At 38.0% G+C, this 21,421-nt stretch overlaps 3 protein-coding genes across 3 annotated transcripts; all 3 read right to left on the bottom strand.

Moving 5' to 3' along the window:
- On the bottom strand, positions 2,501-4,287 carry LOC109835042 (subtilisin-like protease SBT1.5). Its single transcript, XM_020403041.1, has 2 exons — positions 4,041-4,287; positions 2,501-3,762 (listed from the first exon to the last, which is right to left on the bottom strand). The coding sequence occupies exons 1-2, from the start codon at positions 4,285-4,287 to the stop codon at positions 2,501-2,503; spliced, it is 1,509 nt and encodes a 502-aa protein (XP_020258630.1).
- LOC109835043 (glycine-rich cell wall structural protein 1-like) lies at positions 11,684-11,998 on the bottom strand. The gene has a single exon (XM_020403042.1). It carries the CDS (start codon positions 11,996-11,998, stop codon positions 11,684-11,686), a length of 315 nt encoding a protein of 104 aa, XP_020258631.1.
- LOC109832261 lies at positions 20,602-21,196 on the bottom strand. Its single transcript, XM_020399688.1, has one exon. The coding sequence runs from the start codon at positions 21,136-21,138 to the stop codon at positions 20,602-20,604; it is 537 nt and encodes a 178-aa protein (XP_020255277.1). The 5' UTR covers positions 21,139-21,196.

The raw sequence follows: 21,421 nt of genomic DNA on the forward strand, positions 1-21,421 counted from the left end.
ACAAAATAAATTGCAAAATCTAAACTATAAAATAAATTGCAAAAAAAAATCTACTCTATAAGCATGATAATAAATCTAATCTATGAGCATGAAATAACTCTAAGGCAAGAGGGTTCTAGCCTCTTGGCTATTTAACAAAAAAAATAAAATCTAACTACAAGCATAGAAATAAATCTAAACTAATAATCAATAAAAAAAGAAATGCAAACCTTCAAATAATTCTCCATCTTCATCTTCATCTTCATCTTCATCATTCAACAAAGAGAAGAAGAGAAAAATTTAAAGTGGTAAAAAAATTATTATTATTAATTACAACAAAAAGTTATAATTTTGAAAGGTCTTCTCAATTAAGAGTAGCCCTCCTCTCCGAAAGGAGTTACAAAAATTTTCACACCCTTAACCCCTCACTCTCTACCCCTATTTATAGTAATCTTCAATGAATATGAGCCATTGGATTTGTCTTGAGCCCCAAGCAACAATCTCCACCTTTGAATTTGCTTTTTATTCTTCTCTAGCCCAAATATAGGAGGTCCAATTGATTTTCATTTACAAATCCGGTCCAATAAGTTTTGGTCTCATTTATGCAGCAGCCGGCCCAAAATGAGTTCCCATTTGATTTTCAAAAAAAACCGAAATTGAAGAGCTGCAAAATTCGGTCCACTGCAGCAAATCAGGCTCATTGATTTCATATGATTTTCATTTGATGAAAATCCAAGTCCAATGTAAAATCAACCGGCCCAATTTGATTTTCAACTCCAAATCTCCATCATCCTATCAAGTCTGGCCCCTTTCTTGGATTTGAGTCCAGCAGTCCAATTCAATTCATTTTTGAAAATCAACCGGCCCATTGTTTATTTGATTTTCAATCAAAATCTCCAGCCCATTGTTCATTTGATTTTCAATCAAAATCTCCGGCCCATTGTCTCCAACAGCTTGTCCGGTCATTGAGTTGATTTTCGGCCCAATTATGTTAAAAGCCAACTCCAAAATCCAGCAGCCGGTCTCCATTTCCCTTGGTGTAATCTTTTTGCTTTGGGCCTTCAAAAAGTCAAAAAATTCACTTTGGCTTCTTGAATCATTTCTTCATTTAATCAATGGGTTTTTGTTGAGAGATGGGAAGTTGAGATTTATTCTTCATTAATCTGCAATTAAAAGATAAAAACAATTATTAGTGGTATATTTATTCATATAAAATAGATAATAAGGATATAAAATTGTAATAAAAATAAAAACAATTATTAGTGGTATATTTATTCATATAAAATAGATAATAAGGATATAAAATTGTAATAAAATATGATTATCATGTTCCATCTGACAAAGCTAAAAAAGATCTGATGAATGGAGTGTAGATCTTTAATAAGTTTGGAGGCATGGGAGGAGGGAATATGAGTAACATGATTGGCACCATCCTTAGAATATAGGGAGAAAACCACTTTACTAACAAGGGGTGCTATTCCTTTAGCTTCCATGACTTGTTATTTATGTTATGTGTATTTTATTAATAATCGTTCTTATTTCACTTTAGTGTGCCTTACATGTGCTTATTCTAAAATTTTGAAGCAGCAACAAACTATGCAAGAACTAGAGGCTATCAACCATACTCATACTTGGGATCTTGTATTACTACCCTCTAGTGTACGGTCTGTTAGTTTTAAGAGGATATACAAGATCAAAACCAAGTCTTATGGGTCTGCCGAGCTATGCAAAGCTCGTCTTGTTCCTCATAGATCTCTCAAGAATATATATGACATTTATTATAAGGAAATATTTGCACTCGTAGCGAAGATGATATCTACTCACACTCTCATTAATGTTGGTGTTGCTCAAAAGTAATTTTTATATCAGATGAACATTAAGAATTGCTTTCTTAATGGTGATCTTTTCAAAGTGGTTTATATAAATCCACCTCGCAGTGTTCATGCTCCTCCTAATCATTTTTGTAATCTTCCTCATGCTAGTTATGACTTCAAACAAGCATCTCGTGTTTTGTTGGAGCGGTTTTTAGAACATGAGGTTGCTGATTCTTCTAAGAGGTTATCTTATCCTTTCAGAAATCGGGGTTAAATTTTAACATGATAATTATTACCCTTAAAAAATTAATGGCAAAAAGCATTCCTATATTTAGGGAAAAATGGCCAGATTGATATATTTTGTAGAGGCTTGGTGATAAGTTGGTATATTTTCTTTTAGTTTTGTCAGATTGGTATATTTTCTTAACTCTGTCGCCATATAGGCCTTAAATTTAGCCGGAGTTACTGTTCTGGCCAGTGCTGATGAGATTTTTTTTTAAAAAAAACCCACATTAAATACAGTTTCCTGCTCCTACCCTCTCTTCCTCCTCCTCCTCATCCTCTTCAACCTCCCCCTCTCCCTCATCCTCCTCATCCTCTCCCTCCTCCTCCCTCCTCATCCCTCTTCCCAATCCCCTCAATCTTCTCCTCCCCCTCCCTCCTCTCCTCCTCCTCCTCCTTCGGCCCTCTCCACCTCCGCCCATTCTCTACGATGGAAGCGAGTTCATCTCGAGCAGCTCCGAGACCTTCGTCAAGGTCCTCGTCAACGTCCTCTCCTTTGTCTCTGCGTCGAATATCGCCATGAAAGACGGGTAGTTGAGATCTCCCACCCCTCCTCCAAATTTCAAACACGAGCTTGGCTCTGGCATGAACCTCTTAATTTGTGTCTCGGTGTAATTCATTATGTAGAGAAAATTGATGTAATCCTGTACTCCTAGGTCATACACCAGCCTTGGATTTTTCGCCCTCTCACGATCGACATGGCATGCACCGATTGCTAGTGCATTCGCAGGCTTTAGGTTTTCGTCGAGGAAAATTGGGCGATAGCTGCTGTCGAGTGGGAACGTTGTGGTCATCATCGCTGATCGAATCATTGTTGGCGACCAATTTGGGTGTTCTGCTTTGAGAAGCGTAGCGACACCAGCGATATGAGGATAGGACATCAAAGTATTGGAGATTATGTTGAGGCCTGCACGTCTCAAATCTTTCAAGCTTCTAGTTAGAGGAGTTTCAGTAGGCCAAGAAGCAAGGATGTTCATGCCTGGAGCAAGAATATCAGGTTTGAGAATCTCTGGCTGGATAAAGTTAGGACCTCTCGATGAGAAGCAAGCGACTGTTGGAGCTCGGGTTTCTCTGATAACAGTTTGGTAATCGAATTGAAGTGAAGCTCTTGGATTTGAGGTTGAGTTTATGTATTTGATCAACTTTTGTGCTTCAAAGTAGCCTAATGTCAAACCTGGGAATGTGAATGCTTTAACGATAACTCCTTCGCCGCTATAATTGCCATTGAGTCTGATCAGACTGACACCTCTGGATTTAGCCACTTTCATACCGAGCTCAACAAATGCATTTTCACATACGAGGATCTTTTCCTTGACGAGTTGTGTTATTTCTGTATCAGACATCAAACATTGCGGCACATAAACAAGAGGAGAAAATCCTGTAAAGTTTGGTGATTGCTGATATAAAGATTGTCCAACGTAGACTTCACCGTTCCCTAGCGTGAAACGCGCAGGGAACTTGCGATCGATTGATCCAGTGCCGACCGTCGTGATCCACGGAGCAATGTTAACGAGAGATCCTTCATCTGGCCAGCTATTGCCTGCAGAAAATGCGACAAATATGCCATTACGAACAGCAGCAAACGTGGCGATAGCGACAACATCAACATCGAATTCTTCAGGTCCTCCACCAAGAGATAGAGAGAGGATATGAACACCATCCTTGACTGCAGCGTCGATGGCAGCAACTATGTCAGAGACCGGTCATCCATAGAATCCCCAGCAAGCTTTGTACATAACCAACCTGGCTCGAGTTGCCATTCCTCGAGCAGTTCCATTTGCAAAACCAAACAGATTAGCATTAGCTGTAGGCGTTAAAAAATGCTAATAGATATCCCAAACATAGAGAGGATCACTCAAAAAATGACAAGAGTTGATCTCATACTGTTTTGAAAAATCAAGACAGATATGAACTGTCTCGCCAGCGAGACAGTCTTTACTGTCTCGCAAGCGAGACAGTCTTTACTGTCTAAACATTGCGGCACATAAACAAGAGGAGCAAATCCTGTAAAGTTTGGTGATTGCTGATATAAAGATTGTCTAATGTAGACTTCACCGTTCCCTAGCGTGAAACGCATAGGGAACTTGCGATCGATTGATCCAGCGTCGGCCGTCGTGATCCACAGAGCAATGTTAACGAGAGATCCTTCATCTGGCCAGCTATTGCCTACAGAAAATGCGACAAATATGCCATTGCGAACAGCAACAAACATGGCGATAGCGGCAACATCAACATCGAATTCTTCAGGTCCTCCACCAAGAGACAGAGAGAGGATATGAACACCATCCTTGACTGTCTCGCAGCGAGACAGTCTTTACTGTCTCGCAGCGAGATAGTCTTTTACTGTCTCGTAGCGAGATAGTGTTTTACTGTCTCGCCAGCGAGATAGTGTTTACTGTCTCGCCAGCGAGACAGTATTGAAATGGTCAAAAACCACCTTGATAACTGCTGTACACGTGTCCATTAACTGTCAAAGAACATGGGGAACGTCGTGGGCGAGAATCACATGGATAACTATCAAAATAACGGAGTTTGAAATGTGGGAAGGCAGTTATGGTGGAAACTGCTGGGCAGTTGGGTTTTCCAAGATAGTGTTTACTGTCTCGGAACCCGAGACAGTAAACTCTGTCTCGGCCGCCGAGACAGCAAACACTGTCTCGGTAGTCAAGACAACAAATGCTGTCTTGCGAGCTCATTTTCCTCTAACTGTTCATAGGGAAAGGGCTGGTCATTTTTTAGCACTTTGGAGCAGAGAGAGCAGAGTTCCTGAGCTTCCGGCAATTCCTTAAGATTCGAGCTTTGACTTGATCTTAAGAAGAACGACTATCTTACTTTGATAAGATATCGTTTTAAATTATCACTTCGATAAACGAAGGAAGAATCATTAAATCCCTCACGATTCAATCAGAATCTGTGATTTGGTGGTCCTCCTCCGTCCTCGCTGCCGTCAACTCCTTCCTCGACTCCTCCTCCTTCCTCCCCTCCTCCTCCTGCTCTGCCCTCGCGGTCGATGTCCTATGCTCCTTCTCTCCCGCCACCGACCCCATTGCTAGCAACCACCTTTGCGCCCTCCGTTCCCGCTCCGATCTCTTCGCTGCCAGGCTCTTATTCCCCTCCGGTGACAACTCCAGCTTCATCAGCTTCCTCCGATTGTCTTTCGACGGCCCTCGATGTCAAGGTTTCAAGCACATGTGCCATCGGATAACGAAGATATCGGTGATCCCCGCTTCAGAGTAGGACATCATCATGGACACTACAGGCGAGATTGTGGCAGTTGATGGGTTCTTGATTGCTACTACACTGTACTCTGTGAATTGGTTTATGGTTTAGTCTAGGGTTTTGGCTTGGTGGTGGTTTGTTGCGAATGGAGGAGGAGGGAGGAAGAGGAGGAGGGGGAGGTTGAAGAGGATAAGGAGGAGGAGGAGGGAGAGGATGAGAAGGATGAGGGAGAGGGGGAGTTTGAAGAGGATGAGGAGGAGGAGGGAGAGGGGGTAGGAGCAGGAAACTGTATTTGATGAGGGTTTTTTTACAAAAAATCCCATCAGCACTGGCCGGAACAGTAACTCCAGCCAAATTTAAGGTCTATATGGCGCCGGAGTTGAGAAAATATACCAATCTGACAAAACTAAAAGAAAATCGCCGCGCTCGCCAAATAGCTAAGGCCTTGGAACAAACCGACGGGGTTTGTTATCACGCGGACCTAAAGTTGAGGAAGCATCGAGTGGTTCAGTTGTCTCAACAACCAACCACTCATATCTCTGCACAACTCACAACAGATGAATGGACTTTTGTCAAAAGGGCTCGCTCGACCCTCAAAGAACACATACAAAAGCGTCGTACAAACGCTGCTCATGCCTGTGCTCGTTTACAACAAAGACGAGAAGGAAACAAGGAAACGGTGGCCAAAGAATCACTAAAACTCTGCAAAGTTTGGATTTCAAAGTCTGGAGTTGTGCAAAATCAGCATTCGGAGCCCGTTAAGACTCCACACCCGCAAGGGGGTGGTTTATGGCGCCGGAGTTGAGAAAATATACCAATCTGACAAAACTAAAAGAAAATATACCAACTTGTCACCAAACCTCTACAAAATATACCAATCTGGCCATTTTGCCTATATCCTACAAACAACCAAGTAAAGACGCAGAAAATATTTATGTACTATATGTATTCATCCGATTAAATTTTCCATTAAAAAAATTATTCGTCCTATTGAAGGTTAGGGAATCACGATCTTAGAGCATCTCCAACAGCTTCCCCATTTTATTGAAATTCTCACTTTTGGAGAATTTTGGGCTTTTTTTGGTCCAACAGATTTACCATCCCATTCCCCAAAATATGGATAGAGGAAAAAAAATAGGGAGCCTTCCCCAAATCTGCAGCATTCTGCAAAAATTTGGGGAAAGCTTGCCAAAAGACATCGTTATACCTGGGAGGTCATACCAACAGACGATAGGATTTTCCGGCAATCATACCGATGAATCGTACTATCAAGCTGTGGGTTTGAATAGATTTCGAAAGAGAATTATTCGAGAGATAAGCTCTCATTGTTTTTGTGCACGACTCATTAGAGCAGTATTGTCGGAATATAATTACGCAAAACGAGAAGCCATCCCACGAAGAATCCAAAATACAATACTTTCAGCAGTAGTATTTATACATAATCAAGGCAAAAACCCCAAAATACCCCCTTCCCCATATCAGCGTCTCTCTCCTCAAAATCCCTATTTCACCTCAGCCCTAAATTGAAAAAGAGAACTCCAGCTATCGTCGTCGGTATTCCACAGTCTTTTCACCAAAATGTCGAAGCCTAAGCCGAGACATTTTCACAAAAGAAGATCAGTTGTCCAAGATGACGAATTCCCTGAAGTCACCATTAACATGGCTGATAAAGGAAAATCTAAATGGCATTCAAGTGAATCAAATCCCGACTTTTCCCTGAGAGGAAAAGTCAATTCAAGAATTGCCAAACGGATGTCCCGACTCCAGTTAGGAGCCATCAGACATAGGGACTACAAGAGAATGCATGAAGGAATGTCATCAGAGGATGAGCTTTCGGACACTTGTTCTGCGATCGCTTCAGATGGTACGGTATCTAGCACAGGACAAACCAGAGAAGTCCTCACGATCACCTCTGATCAATTTGCTCAAATGCTTCAAGAAGCTCTAACGAAGTAACGTGAAGAAATTAGAGCTGAGATGAAGACAGAGATGGAGTTAGCTATCCAACAAATGAGAGAATTGCTAACTCAACGGCCTCAACCTCCTGAGTCCAGTCAGCGAGCTGAATCCAGCCGTCACACTCAGAATGTGGCAGATGATAGTGATCCAGAAGTGGATGAAGTCATTATGGCTGATACACCACCCAACAGCAATAACGCTGGGGGTGGTTTAACGCACCCTCCCAATAACGATATTGGGGGTGGTTCAATGACACCTCTTACAGGGGGTGGCCTAACTCATTCTCCTCAATGTCCTTCAAATGAAGACATAGATGATGACGAGAAAATGAAAGAGCTTGAAAATAAAGTCAATGCTTTGATGATGGCTCAAGAAGTGAAAAAGACGGGTATTCCATATCCCTACCCAAGAGAATGGGATTCAATACCGTACCCGGTAAAATTCAATCTGATTAACTTCACACCGTTTGACGGGAAAAGCTCGCCTACTCAGCACTTGATTTATTTCAAGTCTTATTTGGGCATAATTTTTGGAAACGAGGCTTTAATGGTCCAGTCATTCGTTGGCACCCTTCGTGGGCCCGCCTTCGATTGGTACCGAAACGAGGCTTTAATGGTCCAGTCATTCGTTGGCACCCTTCGTGGGCCCGCCTTCGATTGGTACCGACGCCTCAAGCCAGGAAGCATCAATTGTTGGGATGACATGGAAAGTTTGTTTCTCAACAATTTCTTCGATGATGACACCGAAGTATCGATCGGAACCCTTCTAGATGAGAAGCAAAAAGACGGAGAGTCAGTTGATAATTTTGTCAAGCGCTTCCGTAACAAAGCAATGAATTGCAGAGATCCTGTTACAGAGGAGTTCATCCTGTAAACATGCCATAATAATCTCTCCATCGATGTCTTGGAAGCTTTGGGGGTCGTACCATCCAAAACTTGGAAAGAGTTAAAACTACGTGGCGAACAAGCTGAACACTTTCTTAAAAGAAAGAAAGTTGAGAGAGGTCAACCGACGACATCCGCAATTCCTGTGAACGCGACTCTCGATCCGAGGTTCCAAAAGGAGTATTCTTTCAAAGATGATGAAACTCCAGCCATCTTGAAATACCTCCTCGCCAACGACAAGATCGAGCTACCACCTATTAAAGATCAGGAGGGAGCTAAAAGGATTACGGATCCAAATTACTGTGCATACCACAGAAGGGTTCTTCATCCCACTAAGGTTTGTTTTGGACTCAAAAACAAAATCCAAGCCTTAATCGACTCCGGTGTCATAACGGCAAAACAAGCCAAATAAAAATGACCCCATACTCCATCGGATACAAGAGTATAAACTGTTTTCCCTCACTCCAAAGAGTATATGAGTATAAACTGCTCCTCGATACTCCAATAGGTATATGAGTCTAAACTATTTCCCACTCTTGACGGGAAGTTCCTGGAGAATTTTTACACATAATATTCTTAAGGATAACCCGGTCATGTATCTCAGTATAATGTTAGACCCAATTTCGCGAAGGAAGCTGGGGGTGGATAGTTCAAATAACGGGAAGTTCTCAAAAGAATGTTATATGTAATTTTCTTAGGGATAACCCGATCACTACAAACAAAGTGATAAACACTACATCCCCACGGTGATTTCAGAATACTCTTTTGCTGAGATGAGATTCGATCACTTCTTTAGATCAATCTTCCCTCACAAAACTCACATCTGGTCAAACTTTGCTGAGATGAGATTCGATCACTTCTTTAGATCAATCTTCCCTCACAAAACTCACATCTGGTCAAACATTTAAACAGTTAGGACCAAAGTCAAAATCCCCTCTCGATTCTTTCAATGAACGAGAGGCCCACAAATCGAGCGATCAAACCTTTAAACAGTTAGGATCGTTTCGAATTCCCTTATTTGGTCAGACCTTTAAACAGTTAGGACCAAAGCCAAAATCCTCTCTCGATTCTTTCCATGAACGAGAGGTCCACTCAAATTGAACGATCAAACCCTTAAACAGTTAGGATCGTCTCAAACCCTTATTTGGTCAAACCTTTAAACAATTAGGACCAAAACCAAAATCCCCTCTCGATTCCTTCCATGAACGAGAGATCTACTCAAATAAATTGAACGATCAAACCTTTAAATAGTTAGGATCGTCTCAAATTCCTATTTGGTCAAACCTTTAAACAGTTAGGACTAAAGCCAAAATCCCCTCTCGATTCCTTCCATGAACGAGAGGTTCACTCAAATTGAACGGTCAAACCTTTAAACAGTTAGGATCGTCTCAAACCCTTGTTTGGTCAGACCTTTAAACAGTTAGGACCAAAGCCAAAATCCTCTCTCGATTCCTTCCATGAACGAGAGGTCCACTCAAATTGAACGATCAAACCCTTAAACAGTTAGGATCGTCTCAAACCCTTATTTGGTCAAACCTTTAAACAATTAGGACCAAAACCAAAATCCCCTCTCGATTCCTTCCATGAACGAGAGATCTACTCAAATTGAACGATCAAACCTTTAAATAGTTAGGATCGTCTCAAATTCCTATTTGGTCAAACCTTTAAACAGTTAGGACCAAAACCAAAATCCCCTCTCGATTCCTTCCATGAACGAGAGATTCACTCAAATTGAACGATCAAACCTTTAAACTGTTAGGATCGTCTCAAATTCCTATTTGGTCAAACCTTTAAACAGTTAGGACCAAAGCCAAATTCCCCTCTCGATTCGTTCCATGAGAGAGGTTCACTCAAATTGAACGGTCAAACCTTTAAACAGTTAGGATCGTCTCAAACCCCCATTTGGTCAAACCTTTAAACAGTTAGGACCAAAGCTAAAATCCCCTCTCGATTCCTTCTATGAACGAGAGGTCCACAAAGTGAACGATCAAACCTTTAAACAGTTAAGATCTCCTCAAAACTCCCACTTGGTCAAACCTTACTACAGTTAGGACCACAACCAACATCTCTTCTCGATTCATTCCACGAACGAGAAGTCCACTTTTGAATTGAATAATCAAACCTTATGACAGTCAGGATTATTCAAACCAGTCCAGATTCTCTAAGTGAAGATCCCACTTTGAGTTTCTCCTCTCCGATTTCGGGTTCATCTCTACCAACAAACAAGAGACTAGGAGATAGAATATAAAATTATTCCTCTCCGATTTTAGGTTTATCTCTACCAACAAACAAGAGATCAGGAGATAGAATATAAAATTCTTCCTCTCCGATTTCGGGTTTATCTCTACCAACAAACAAGAGACCAGGAGATAGAATATAAAATTCTTCCTCTCCATCATTAGGTTCATCTCTACCAACAAAAAAAGGGACCGTATTACTCCAATAGGTATACGAGTCTAAACTATTTCCCTAATCTTAACAGGAAGTTTCTGGAGAATATCACTCAGAATATTCTTAAGAATAACATGAATACTCCAATAGGTACACGAGTTTAAACTGTTTCCCTACCCCCAACGGGAAGTTTCTGGAGAATATCACTTAGAATATTCTTAAGAATAACCTAAATAGCTCTCAACGAGTATATGAGTATCAATTTGGTAACAAAAATCAAAGAGATACCAGCTTCGATTCAAGATCTCGATAATGGTCGAGCGATAAACGCATACCGAAATAGTATTAGCTATTCTACAAAGAACTGAATAGGCTAAAGGATGAAGAGATCAAGAGCCGAAGCCATTTTATGGATTTTTCTACACGATCTACTCAACCAAGCATTGAAGGGATCGTAAGTAAATCTATCTTATCCAAAGTATCCCAGACTCCTCTATAAAAGAATGAGTCTGGAATACTTTGGAGGGGGTATCTGTAGGCGTTAAAAAATACTAATAGATATCCCAAACATAGAGAGGATCACCCAAAAAATTACAAGAGTTGATCTCATATTGTTTTGAAAAATCAAGACAGACATGAACTATCTTGCCAGCGAGACAGTCTTTAATGTCTCGCAAGCGAGACAGTCTTTACTGTCTCGCAGCGAGATAGTCTTTTACTGTCTCGCCAGCGAGATAGTGTTTTACTGTCTCGCCAGCGAGACAGTGTTGAAATGGTCAAAAACCACCTTGATAACTGCCGTACACGTGTCCATTAACTGTCAAAGAACATGGGGAACGTCGTGGGCGAGAATCACATGGATAACTGTCAAAATAGCGGAGTTTGAAACGTGGGAAGGCAGTTATGGTGGAAACTGCTGGGCAGTTGGGTTTTCCAAGGCAAGCAGCGATCCAAACAACGATCCTGCGTTTGTTTCTAAAAAGTTATAATTTTTATTTTGTTGTGTAAAAGAAGTCTTATAAAAAGGCAATTTCTTTTGAATTTGTTGTAATCGACCGAAGATATAATGAATTCCACAACGAGACCAACTTTTGACGAAAACAAGCTACTGCAAAACCTGCAGTGGTCGAAGCGGTATGTGTGCCGTGGCCGACTTTATCTCTCCTCCCCTCCCTCCAAATCCCTCCGCCTCTCTCCTCCTCCTCCGTCCTCGCTGCCGTCAACTCCTTCCTTGACTCCTCCTCCTTCCTCCCCTCCTCCTCCTGCTCCGCCCTCGCGGTCGATGTCCTCTGCTCCTTCTCTCCCGCCACCGACCCCATTGCCAGCAACCACCTTTGCGCCCTCCGTTCCCGCTCCGATCTCTTCGCTGCCAGGCTCTTCTTCCCCTCCGGTGACAACTCCAGCTTCATCAGCTTCCTCCGATTGTCTTTCGACGGCCCTCGATGTCAAGGTTTCAAGCACATGTGCCATCGGATAACGAAGATATCGGTGATCCCCGCTTCAGAGTAGGACATCATCATGGACACTACAGGCGAGATTGTGGCAGTTGATGGGTTCTTGATTGCTACTACACTGTACTCTGTGAATTGGTTTATGGTTTAGTCTAGGGTTTTGGCTTGGTGGTGGTTTGTTGCGAATGGAGGAGGAGGGAGGAAGAGGAGGAGGGGGAGGTTGAAGAGGATGAGGAGGAGGAGGAGGAGGAGGGGGAGGATGAGAAGGATGAGGGAGAGGGGGAGTTTGAAGAGGATGAGGAGGAGGAGGGAGAGGGGGTAAGAGCAGGAAACTGTATTTGATAAGGGTTTTTTTGCAAAAAATCCCATCAGCACTGGCCGGAACAGTAACTCCGGCCAAATTTAAGGTCTATATGACGCCGGAGTTGAGAAAATATACCAATCTGACAAAACTAAAAGAAAATATACCAACTTGTCACCAAGCCTCTACAAAATATACCAATCTGGTCATTTTGCCCTATATTTAGTATAAACTTCTAATAAGAATAAAACTTAATCTTAGATGGATCTCTCCACGCTCAATCGAAAAATATTCAAAAAATAACACAAAAATAACCTCATAGTTCATAACAGACAAATAACTCTAAAATTTCAAACCTCATAAACAGTCCCCTAAAATTTTTGTGATTTGCAAAAACACTTTGAAACTTTTAAAAATTACAAAAAGGACTTGAAAATTCAAAATTTATAAAAAAAAACCTAAAATATTCAAAACGAATGCAGTATGCAGAAAATCTAAGAATTACAAATAGCTCCCTAACAATTATTCAAATTTCAAAAAAAACACTCAAACTTTTAAAAGTTGAAAAAACCACCCCCAAAATTTTAAAAATTGCAAAATAATCTTCAAACCTACATATAGAAAATAGAAAACAAGGACTACAGACAGCCCCTTAAAAATTTTAGAATTCGCAAAAAACATTCTAAAACTTTTAAAAATTGGAAAAAAACACCTTCTAAGTTTGAAATTTATAAAAAACTATAAGAATTTTAAACCTACAACCAGAATCTTGAAAATCTAGGAATTACAAGCAGCCTCCTAAAAAATTTTGAATTCGTAAAAGACATCTTGCTTAAAAATCGCTAACATCCTAAAAGACATCCTAAAAGCTTAAAAATCGCTAACTTCCTCAAAAATTGAAATAAAAAGGAAAAACCTCTCTATAATTTTTTACCTTTTCAGGTTGCTTAAAAATCGCTAACATCCTAAAAGACATCCTAAAAGCTTAAAAATCGCCAACTTCCTCAAAAATTGAAATAAAAAGGAAAAATCTCTCTATAATTTTTTACCTTTTCAGGTTGCTTCTTGTAAAAGACAAATTTTATTAGTGTGTTTTATGCAATTTTTGAATGTTTTAGGGTATTTTTTACAAATTTCAAAATTTTCAAGGGCTGTATGTAATCCTAGATTTTCAATTTACTGTTTGTAGGTTAAAAAGTTTCAAGGAATTTCTAGAAAATTTTAAATTTTGGGTTATTTTTTGTAACTTTTGAAAGATTTAGGTTGTTTTTACCAATCAAAAATGTACTTGGGGCTATGTGTAGTACTTTTTAGTATACTGTTCTTCTTTTGATGTTTTCAGGCTCTTTTTTCAAATTTTGAATTTTTAGTGATTTTTTTTGTAAGATTTAAAAGTTTTAGGGTCTTTATACAAATACCAAAATTTCTAGGGGGCTATTTGTAATTCCAAGATTTTCAATGTAGTTTTTGTAGATTTGAAATATTCAGACTTTTTGTAAGTTTTAAATTTTTTGAGGGTGTTTATTGCAACTTTGAAAATTTTGGGTGTATTTTACAAATTTTAAATTTTTAAGTGGCTGTTTGCAATTCATAGATTTTCAATGTTCTGTTTTAGGTTTCAAATTTTCAACCGTTTTCTACAAGTTGTACATTTTTGAGGGTATTTCCTACCAAATTTTAAGGCTTTTAGGGTGTTTATTGCAAATTTATAACTTTTCAAGAGGCTATTTGTAAGTCTTTGATTTTCAGTTTATCGTTTTATATTTGAAATTATCATTTTTTTACATTTATAAATTTTTATGCAGTTTTTTGCAAGTTTTTAAAGTTGTAGGGTGTTTTCTATCAATTTTAAAACTTTTTGGGCTGTTGGTATTTCCCTGATTTTTATTATGACCTTTTAGATTTGAGTTTTTCAGCTTGTTTTTTCTAATTTGATTTTTAGGGTGTTTTTTATAATTTTAAAAATTTTAGGGTATTTTCTATAAATTTAAAATTTTTTAGAGGACTTCGTTTAAGGTATGAAATTTTCAGTGTTAATTGTATGTTTGAACTTTTAGGAATGTATTACGTTTTTTGAAAATTTTGAGGGTTTGTTTGTATTTTTGGAATTGTTGGGGGTTTCTAATTTTCTATTTTATAGAGGGATATTTGTAATTTTTTTTGGGGGGCTTTGTGGTGAGTTTTGAAATTTTTTCGGAACTATGTATAATTACACATGGTTAAATGATTCAAGGCTAAACGCCCTCATTTTTTATCCTACCTCTTCACTTAGGCCCCGTTTGGATAATGAAAGTATTAGAAGTAAGAAATATTTTATAGAAATAACTTTCAAAACTATAAAGTAGGAAGTAGTGGACATAGCATTTTTTTTGTTTGTTTCGTATATTTTTAGAAGTAATGGAAGTAGAACTTATTCTTCTTCATTTACTTTTTTTGTTTGTATAACATTTGGAAATATTACTAGGAAGTAATTTTATTAATGAAAATCTGTTAGAAGTAACCGATAAAGTAAATATTAATAAAAAAAGTTATTTATTTCCTAATTAATATGCATTTCAACTATTTCCGAGCTACTTCTGAGTATTAAGGATTGGAAAACTATTTTGGAAGTAAGGATGACACGTAAGCGTCACATAAGCATTTAAGAAAGTAATAGAAGTAAGTTTTTCAAAGAACCAAACATATTTTTTTGCTTGGAAATAACAGAAGTAGCTTTTACTTCGTTTACTTCAGCTACTTCATAATTACTTTCGTGCAAACAAACGGGCCCTTAGTTATAGCTTATCACGATATATAGGTAAACTTTTAACCTGGTGAAATTTTAACATGATAACAAATATGTAGGGTTGTCCATCCGGGTAGGCCCGGGCCGAGCAAAATCGGAGCTCGGGCCCAGGCCTGAGCGGGCCGGGCTCCGTGCCGGCCCGGTTTTTTTATTTTTTATTTTTATTAAAAAAACTTTTAATCTCTTTAAATTTTCAATTATACATAAAAAACTTACACAAAATTTTAATAAAAACAATAATATTATTAATCACTTGAAATTACATGAATTACAAATACAAAAAATTATTAAAATGAAAGACGATAAAAATGACTTCTTTATTAATAAATTAATAAATCATTTATAAGTATAAATTTATTTCGTATTTCGTCACATCACAATATATGAGTACATCCCAACTAGGTTGGCACCTACTCACCTATATCACTATCATTTGTAACTGTTTCTAAAATAATTCATTACAAATTTTCAGCAAAGAAATAAAAATTATAATTTGATAAATATTGTTTAATCTTTATATCTATCTGCTAGTCTCAACTCTTTAAATTTATCTTCAATCTCAGCCAACCGATCGATTCCTTGCGTTCTCTTCCGTACCTCCACCAATCTTGTAAGTACATCACCTCCTGTACAGTATACGGATCTAACGATGTCCTGTGATCGTCGATCAAACGTCTTGTTATGCTGAAAACGGATTCCGAAGCTACCGTCAAAACCTGCATTGTTAGTAAGTCACGAACCATGGTAGAAAGTATAGGATATGAAACTGATCCATATACTCTCCACCAATACAAAATATCTAAATTATTATTTTAACATTTAACTAAAAAAACAGATAAATATTCATCTATTTCAGAAACCTCCAATGATGATCCAAGTCCAGATCCACCAGTTAGCTCAGCTACTATTGCATACCTATCAAAACTTACACTTTTAGCTCGACTTGAGCTCGAAGAAGTCGAAGCTGTAGACTGCTATGCAGCTACACCATGTTTAGCTACATACTCATCATATAAGTTTTGAAAATAATTTCTAATAGTATTATGATGAGAATAACAGTAAGGGTGGATCCATCATCTAAGTCTATAACTTGATTACCATACAGTGAATTTAACAAACTTCGAACGCCAATATCCTTCAAACACTGATCAATAAGAACCCTCAAACCAAAAATTGTAGGAATATGCCTAAAATACTTATTAAAATTATTTTCCATTTGAAAATTTTATATCTCCAAAAGTTTCATCCATATGATATTTACCAAAAAAATTTTGAATAATTAAAATTTGTAAAGCAGCTAAAGTAATGGTTGGATAATAACAGCCAGATAATAATATTGTAACATCATAAAAAAACTTATAACATCTCTTTTAAATTACTTATAATTATCCATTCATCTTCAGTTATTCTATAGGTGCTACAAGAGCTAGAACTAGAATAATAATAAGCAATAAAATCATTTATAATTTTTTTATATTCTATTGCTACACTTAACATTGCATAGGTGGAATTCCACCTACGGTCAACATCTTTTAGAATTAGTTTGGGCTTTACATTTTTTTTCTTTTAAAGAATTGTTTCCATCTTTTAATTCTTTGTTCAGAAGCATTATGCATATAAGTTACCGTCTTAACCTTTTCTATCATGGATTTAATTTCAGTAAATACACTTTGAACAATTAAATTTAAAATATGACAGATACATCTAATATAAAAAAAATCACCATGACATGGCAATGACAGATATGTTTTGATAAAATCAACAACTATATTATAATTACTTGTATTATCTAGTGAAAGAGAAAATATTCTTTCTAAAATTTCTAGTTTCATAAGTTCTTCAAATATTAAATTTACAACATTAATACCAGTATGTGACTCTTCAATTACAATAAAGGAACCAACTCTTTTAAACATTTGCTAATTTTCATCAACCAATGTGCTATGATACATAAATAACCTATTTGTGCTCTAGATGTTCAAATATCAGAAGTTAAAGAAAATTTATAATTTAAACTTTGAAAATAAGAAATTATTTTTACATGTTCATCTTGATAATGTTTTAAAATATCATGTTGACAAGTTTGACGAGAAATTTTTTTAAATGCGGGGTATGATAATCATATTTTATTATAATTTTATACCCTCATTATCTATTTTATATGAATAAATATACCACTAATAATTATTTTTATCTTTTAATTGCAGGTTAATGAAGAATAAATCTCAAACTCTCATCTCTCAACAAAAACCCATTGATTAAATGAAGAAATGAAGCAAAGAAGCCCATTGTAAAATCAATTTCCAAATTATTCAAAAGCCCAGAATCAAGTCGTGTAGCATGTAGAAGCCGGAGAAAATCAAAAATCCAATATGAAAAGAAATCATATTCAAAATGGTTGGCCACAAAGAAATGACGATATCTCCTAATCCGGAAGGCGGAATTTAACATATAATATATGAAAATCGCATATCTCGACGAGACAAAGCTATCCGTGAAATCAGAATTTGGAAATAGTGGGTATCGATATCGGCATCGATGTGGGCATCGATGCTGGCATCGATACCTACATCGATGCTTGCATCGATGCCGGATTACTGTAGCGCGCGTCAATGGCTGATTTTGCTTGTCTTGGGGCTCAAGTTTGATCCAATGGCTCTCATTCACTGATGTTTACTATAAATAGGGGTAAAGAGTAAGGGTTAGAGGTGTGAAAATTTTTGTAACTCCTTTTGGAGAGGAGGGCTACTCTTAATTGAGAAGGTCTTCCAAATTTATAACTTTTTGTTACAATTAATAATAATAATTTTTTTCACCACATTAAATATTTTTTCTCTTTGTTGGATGATGAAGATGGAGATGAAGAATTATTTAGAGGTTTGCATTTCTTTCTTTTTTCTCTTTTATTTCTCTTTTATTGCTTATTAGTTAGATTTATTTTCATGCTTATAGTTAGATTTTATTTTCTTGTTAAATAGCCAAGAGGCTAGAACCCTCTTGCCTTAGATTTATTTCATGCTTATAGATTAGATTTATTTCATGCTTATAGAGTAGATTTATTTTCTTTTAATTCTTGCAATTTATTTTATAGTTTAGATTTTGTAATTTATTTTGTAGTTAGATTTTAATTTTTTGTACTATTCACCTTGAGGCTAGAACCCTCTTGGGTTTAGTTTTTCTTTTTGTTTATTTTTATTTTGTTTGATTCGCCTTTAGGCTAGAACCCTCTAGGGAATCACCCTTTTTCTAAGAAGTGGGTTCAATTTTAGATTACCCATATCTATAATTGAATCCACCATCTTTAATTTCTTGTATTTTTCTTTTATTCTTGAATTTTATTCTTTATTCTTGATTTTTCATTTGTTTCTTGATTTTATTTATTTTTTCCTTCTCACCTTATTGATCATACTCATTCTTTTTCAAATCCACTCTCACTTACACTTTGCACCTACTTACACACCATTTTTACTCTCTCAATCTCTTCACAATCACATTCACTCTTCAATCTTATTTGTCACGCACACAACATAAGAATCGATTTTACATTTTCTCCTACAAAACACCTTCCTCGTGGGATCGATATCTTTATACTATAACTTGACACGGTTGTACACTTGCAACCTTTTTGGTATATGTTTATGCCGCATTAAGTTTCCAATGTGCTGCGATACATAAATAACCTATTTGTGCTCTAGATGTCCAAATATCAGAAGTTAAAGAAAATTTATAATTTAAACTTTGAAAATAAGAAATTATTTTTACATGTTCATCCTGATAATGTTTTAAAATATCATGTTGACAAGTTTGACGAGAAATTTTTTTAAACGCGGGGTAAAAACTATCTCTAAGTAAATCTTCAAATTCATCATCTTCTACTAATTTAAAAGGAAGATTTTTAAGAATGATAAATCTGATGACGCGTTTCCTAACACGGGCTGCGTCATAATTCCAACTACCGAGACTACCAGAAGATGAGGATTAAGAGATCATAGATTGTTGGATATCACCTTGCGGCGTCTGGCCTTTGTTGTATTTATCTAAATGGCATTTGAGGTGATTGGTGCCGCTCTTATGATGAGCTTAGAAAATCTTACTGCACAATGCACACTTAGCCTTCTGGATGAGTATCCTACCGTGTTCATCCTTGGTGATGTCTATCTTATCAAAAAAATTCCACACATCGGATCTCGGCCTTTTAGGAGCTCTATGTGTAGAATCGTCGCCACCGGATCCGAGATTAACATCGCTAGGATCGGTAGGAGTAGCTATAGTAGGAGGGCTCCTTTCAAGTTTGGGAGTTAGGTTTTGCTCTTCATAATTAAATCCGGAAGTCATTTGATTGAAGAATTAGAGAGCTAAAGCGATTATTAAAGAGTATAATAGAGTATAAGAGAGTGTTAGAGAGTATTAGAGAGAAGTATATGAGTTTTGGTGTGATGGAAAACAAACTGACCCCCCCCCCCGTTAATATTATAGAGGCAGCCATCTACTCTATTATAGAGACAGCCCTCTCTAGACAAATAACAAATACCTGTTATTGTTTTACCTTTTTATACGTTTTTTCCCGGGACAAAAGTCGCGTCAAACGCGCTAAACATAACTCCATTATTGATGCGGCGCGCCACAACGGTCACATTTGTCGACTGCTTTTGCACAAAAACGCGTCACAAATGTGATTGTCTAAGTCGCAGTACCGGCTGCGTGGACCTGTCCGGCTTTTACCCGCCACGGTCACCTGTCGCGGCCGGGCCGGGCACCCTGGATATTTTGGCCCGCGAACAAACAGGCGCGACAAGACGCTCGTATCCGCGACCGGAACCCGGTCTGGCCCCGCGGTTTTCGCGGACGGCGCGAGCCGGCGGGCTAAATGGATAGCCCTACAAATATGATTAAATTTAAAAGAGAGTTTATCAGGATAAAGTTCAACACATTTTACCGTTATACCAAACAAGCCCTAAGGGCGACCACCCTGCACCCCCGGCCCAACCCCACCCAAAAACAAAAACAAGAAACCCCTGAACTTTGGGAGTTTCCCACGAAATCCTCTGAAACTTTCAAATTTTCTGAACAGACCCTACTAATGGTGTTAGTTGTGTCGTTTGTCATTGTTTTGGTTGCTCAGGAAATAAGTAATGCGTGTTGGTCCAGATCAAAAGAACGGAGAGGACAAGCATTAAAGTAGAATGGATTCTTAGGGGAGAAAAAGGTTTCAACTAACCTATCTATCACTAGCACATTTCGGATTAACGAACGCTGTAATAATGTATTTGCATTGCGTGCACATCAATTTTGTTGATTGCTAGAAAGGAAGTTGTCTTCGCATCATCCTTATATACTGTGAGCATAAAATATTGTGTTACTGGCACATAAAACACAACTATAAATCCACAACCATTTTAAGTTAATTTGTATATTGTATTATCAACAGGCAACAATGTATAGTGAATCCATCCATGATACGCGAAAAGTACATTAATTAACAAAACTTGCTCTTTAGATTACACAAAAAACAATTCAGTCAAACCTTTCACTAGCATTAAAAAGCACTGCAGGTAACCGCAGGCCCGACCATTGTTCCTTTCGTCGTCCCGTTTTCGAATTGAATGTTAACATCAGGACAGGACACAGCCAATAATTCCGGAATCCAATGAATCTTGCTAAAAGCCAATAATGCCTCCATCTTCACCTCAAACTTCACCACCCCATGATTGTTTGCTACATCGCCATCAATTGCGTTGATTGTGTGGGCATCGACATTGCCATCCTCTTCTACCAACCTTATCACCTTGCTTATAGTTTCCCCAGCGTTATGAACAAAACTACGGTAGTCGTTTGTTGCGATGAAATCATCATGATATAGAACATGGGAGTCTATTCCGCCATAAGTAATGTCCATGTCTTCGTTAGGATTTTTAAGGGTGACTGTGAGGGTGATATCAGAGGAGATGGTGGAGGACTTGGAGGAAGTGGTGAAGGAGGATACGGTGACAGAGGTGAGGGAGACAGTAGGATATTTGGGTTTGTAGTAGAGATGGACAAAAGCATTGATGATCATAGCGTAAACGATCAACATGATGATTATCAAGACTAGACGACGCTTGCAATATTTGTTTCTTCCTTCGTTCAAGTCTGAGGGGGGTGACGGGTAGTAAGGTGGGGGCGGGGGGCAGTATGATGGATGGAAAGCTTCTAAAATTTGGCTTGCCGTAGGAGGTGTTTGATTATCAAACGATATCGAACCTGGTGGAGTAGGATAATGATTGGCATTAGAGGTCACTGGAGATGATGAGAGCCTGTTTCCAACGTCTAATGCTGAACCAGACAGATCGGGAGATGATGAGCTGTTTTCAACGTCT

This window comes from Asparagus officinalis, chromosome 3, assembly GCF_001876935.1.
Source record: "Asparagus officinalis chromosome 3, Aspof.V1, whole genome shotgun sequence".
Lineage (NCBI taxonomy): Eukaryota > Viridiplantae > Streptophyta > Magnoliopsida > Asparagales > Asparagaceae > Asparagus > Asparagus officinalis.

What these genes read in the sequence shown, in the direction of transcription:
- LOC109835042 (XM_020403041.1), bottom strand. Translation starts at nt 4,287, where the DNA reads ATGTTTGTTGCTGTTCGCAATGGCATATTTGTCGCATTTTCTGTAGGC. An exon ending in TGTGCCGCAATGTTTAGACA is followed by an intron (nt 3,763 to 4,040) that starts GTAAAGACTGTC and finishes TCTCTGACATAG; the next exon opens with TTGCTGCCATCGACGCTGCA.
- LOC109835043 (XM_020403042.1), bottom strand. Translation starts at nt 11,998, where the DNA reads ATGGCACATGTGCTTGAAACCTTGACATCGAGGGCCGTCGAAAGACAA.
- LOC109832261 (XM_020399688.1), bottom strand. Translation starts at nt 21,138, where the DNA reads ATGTTGATCGTTTACGCTATGATCATCAATGCTTTTGTCCATCTCTAC.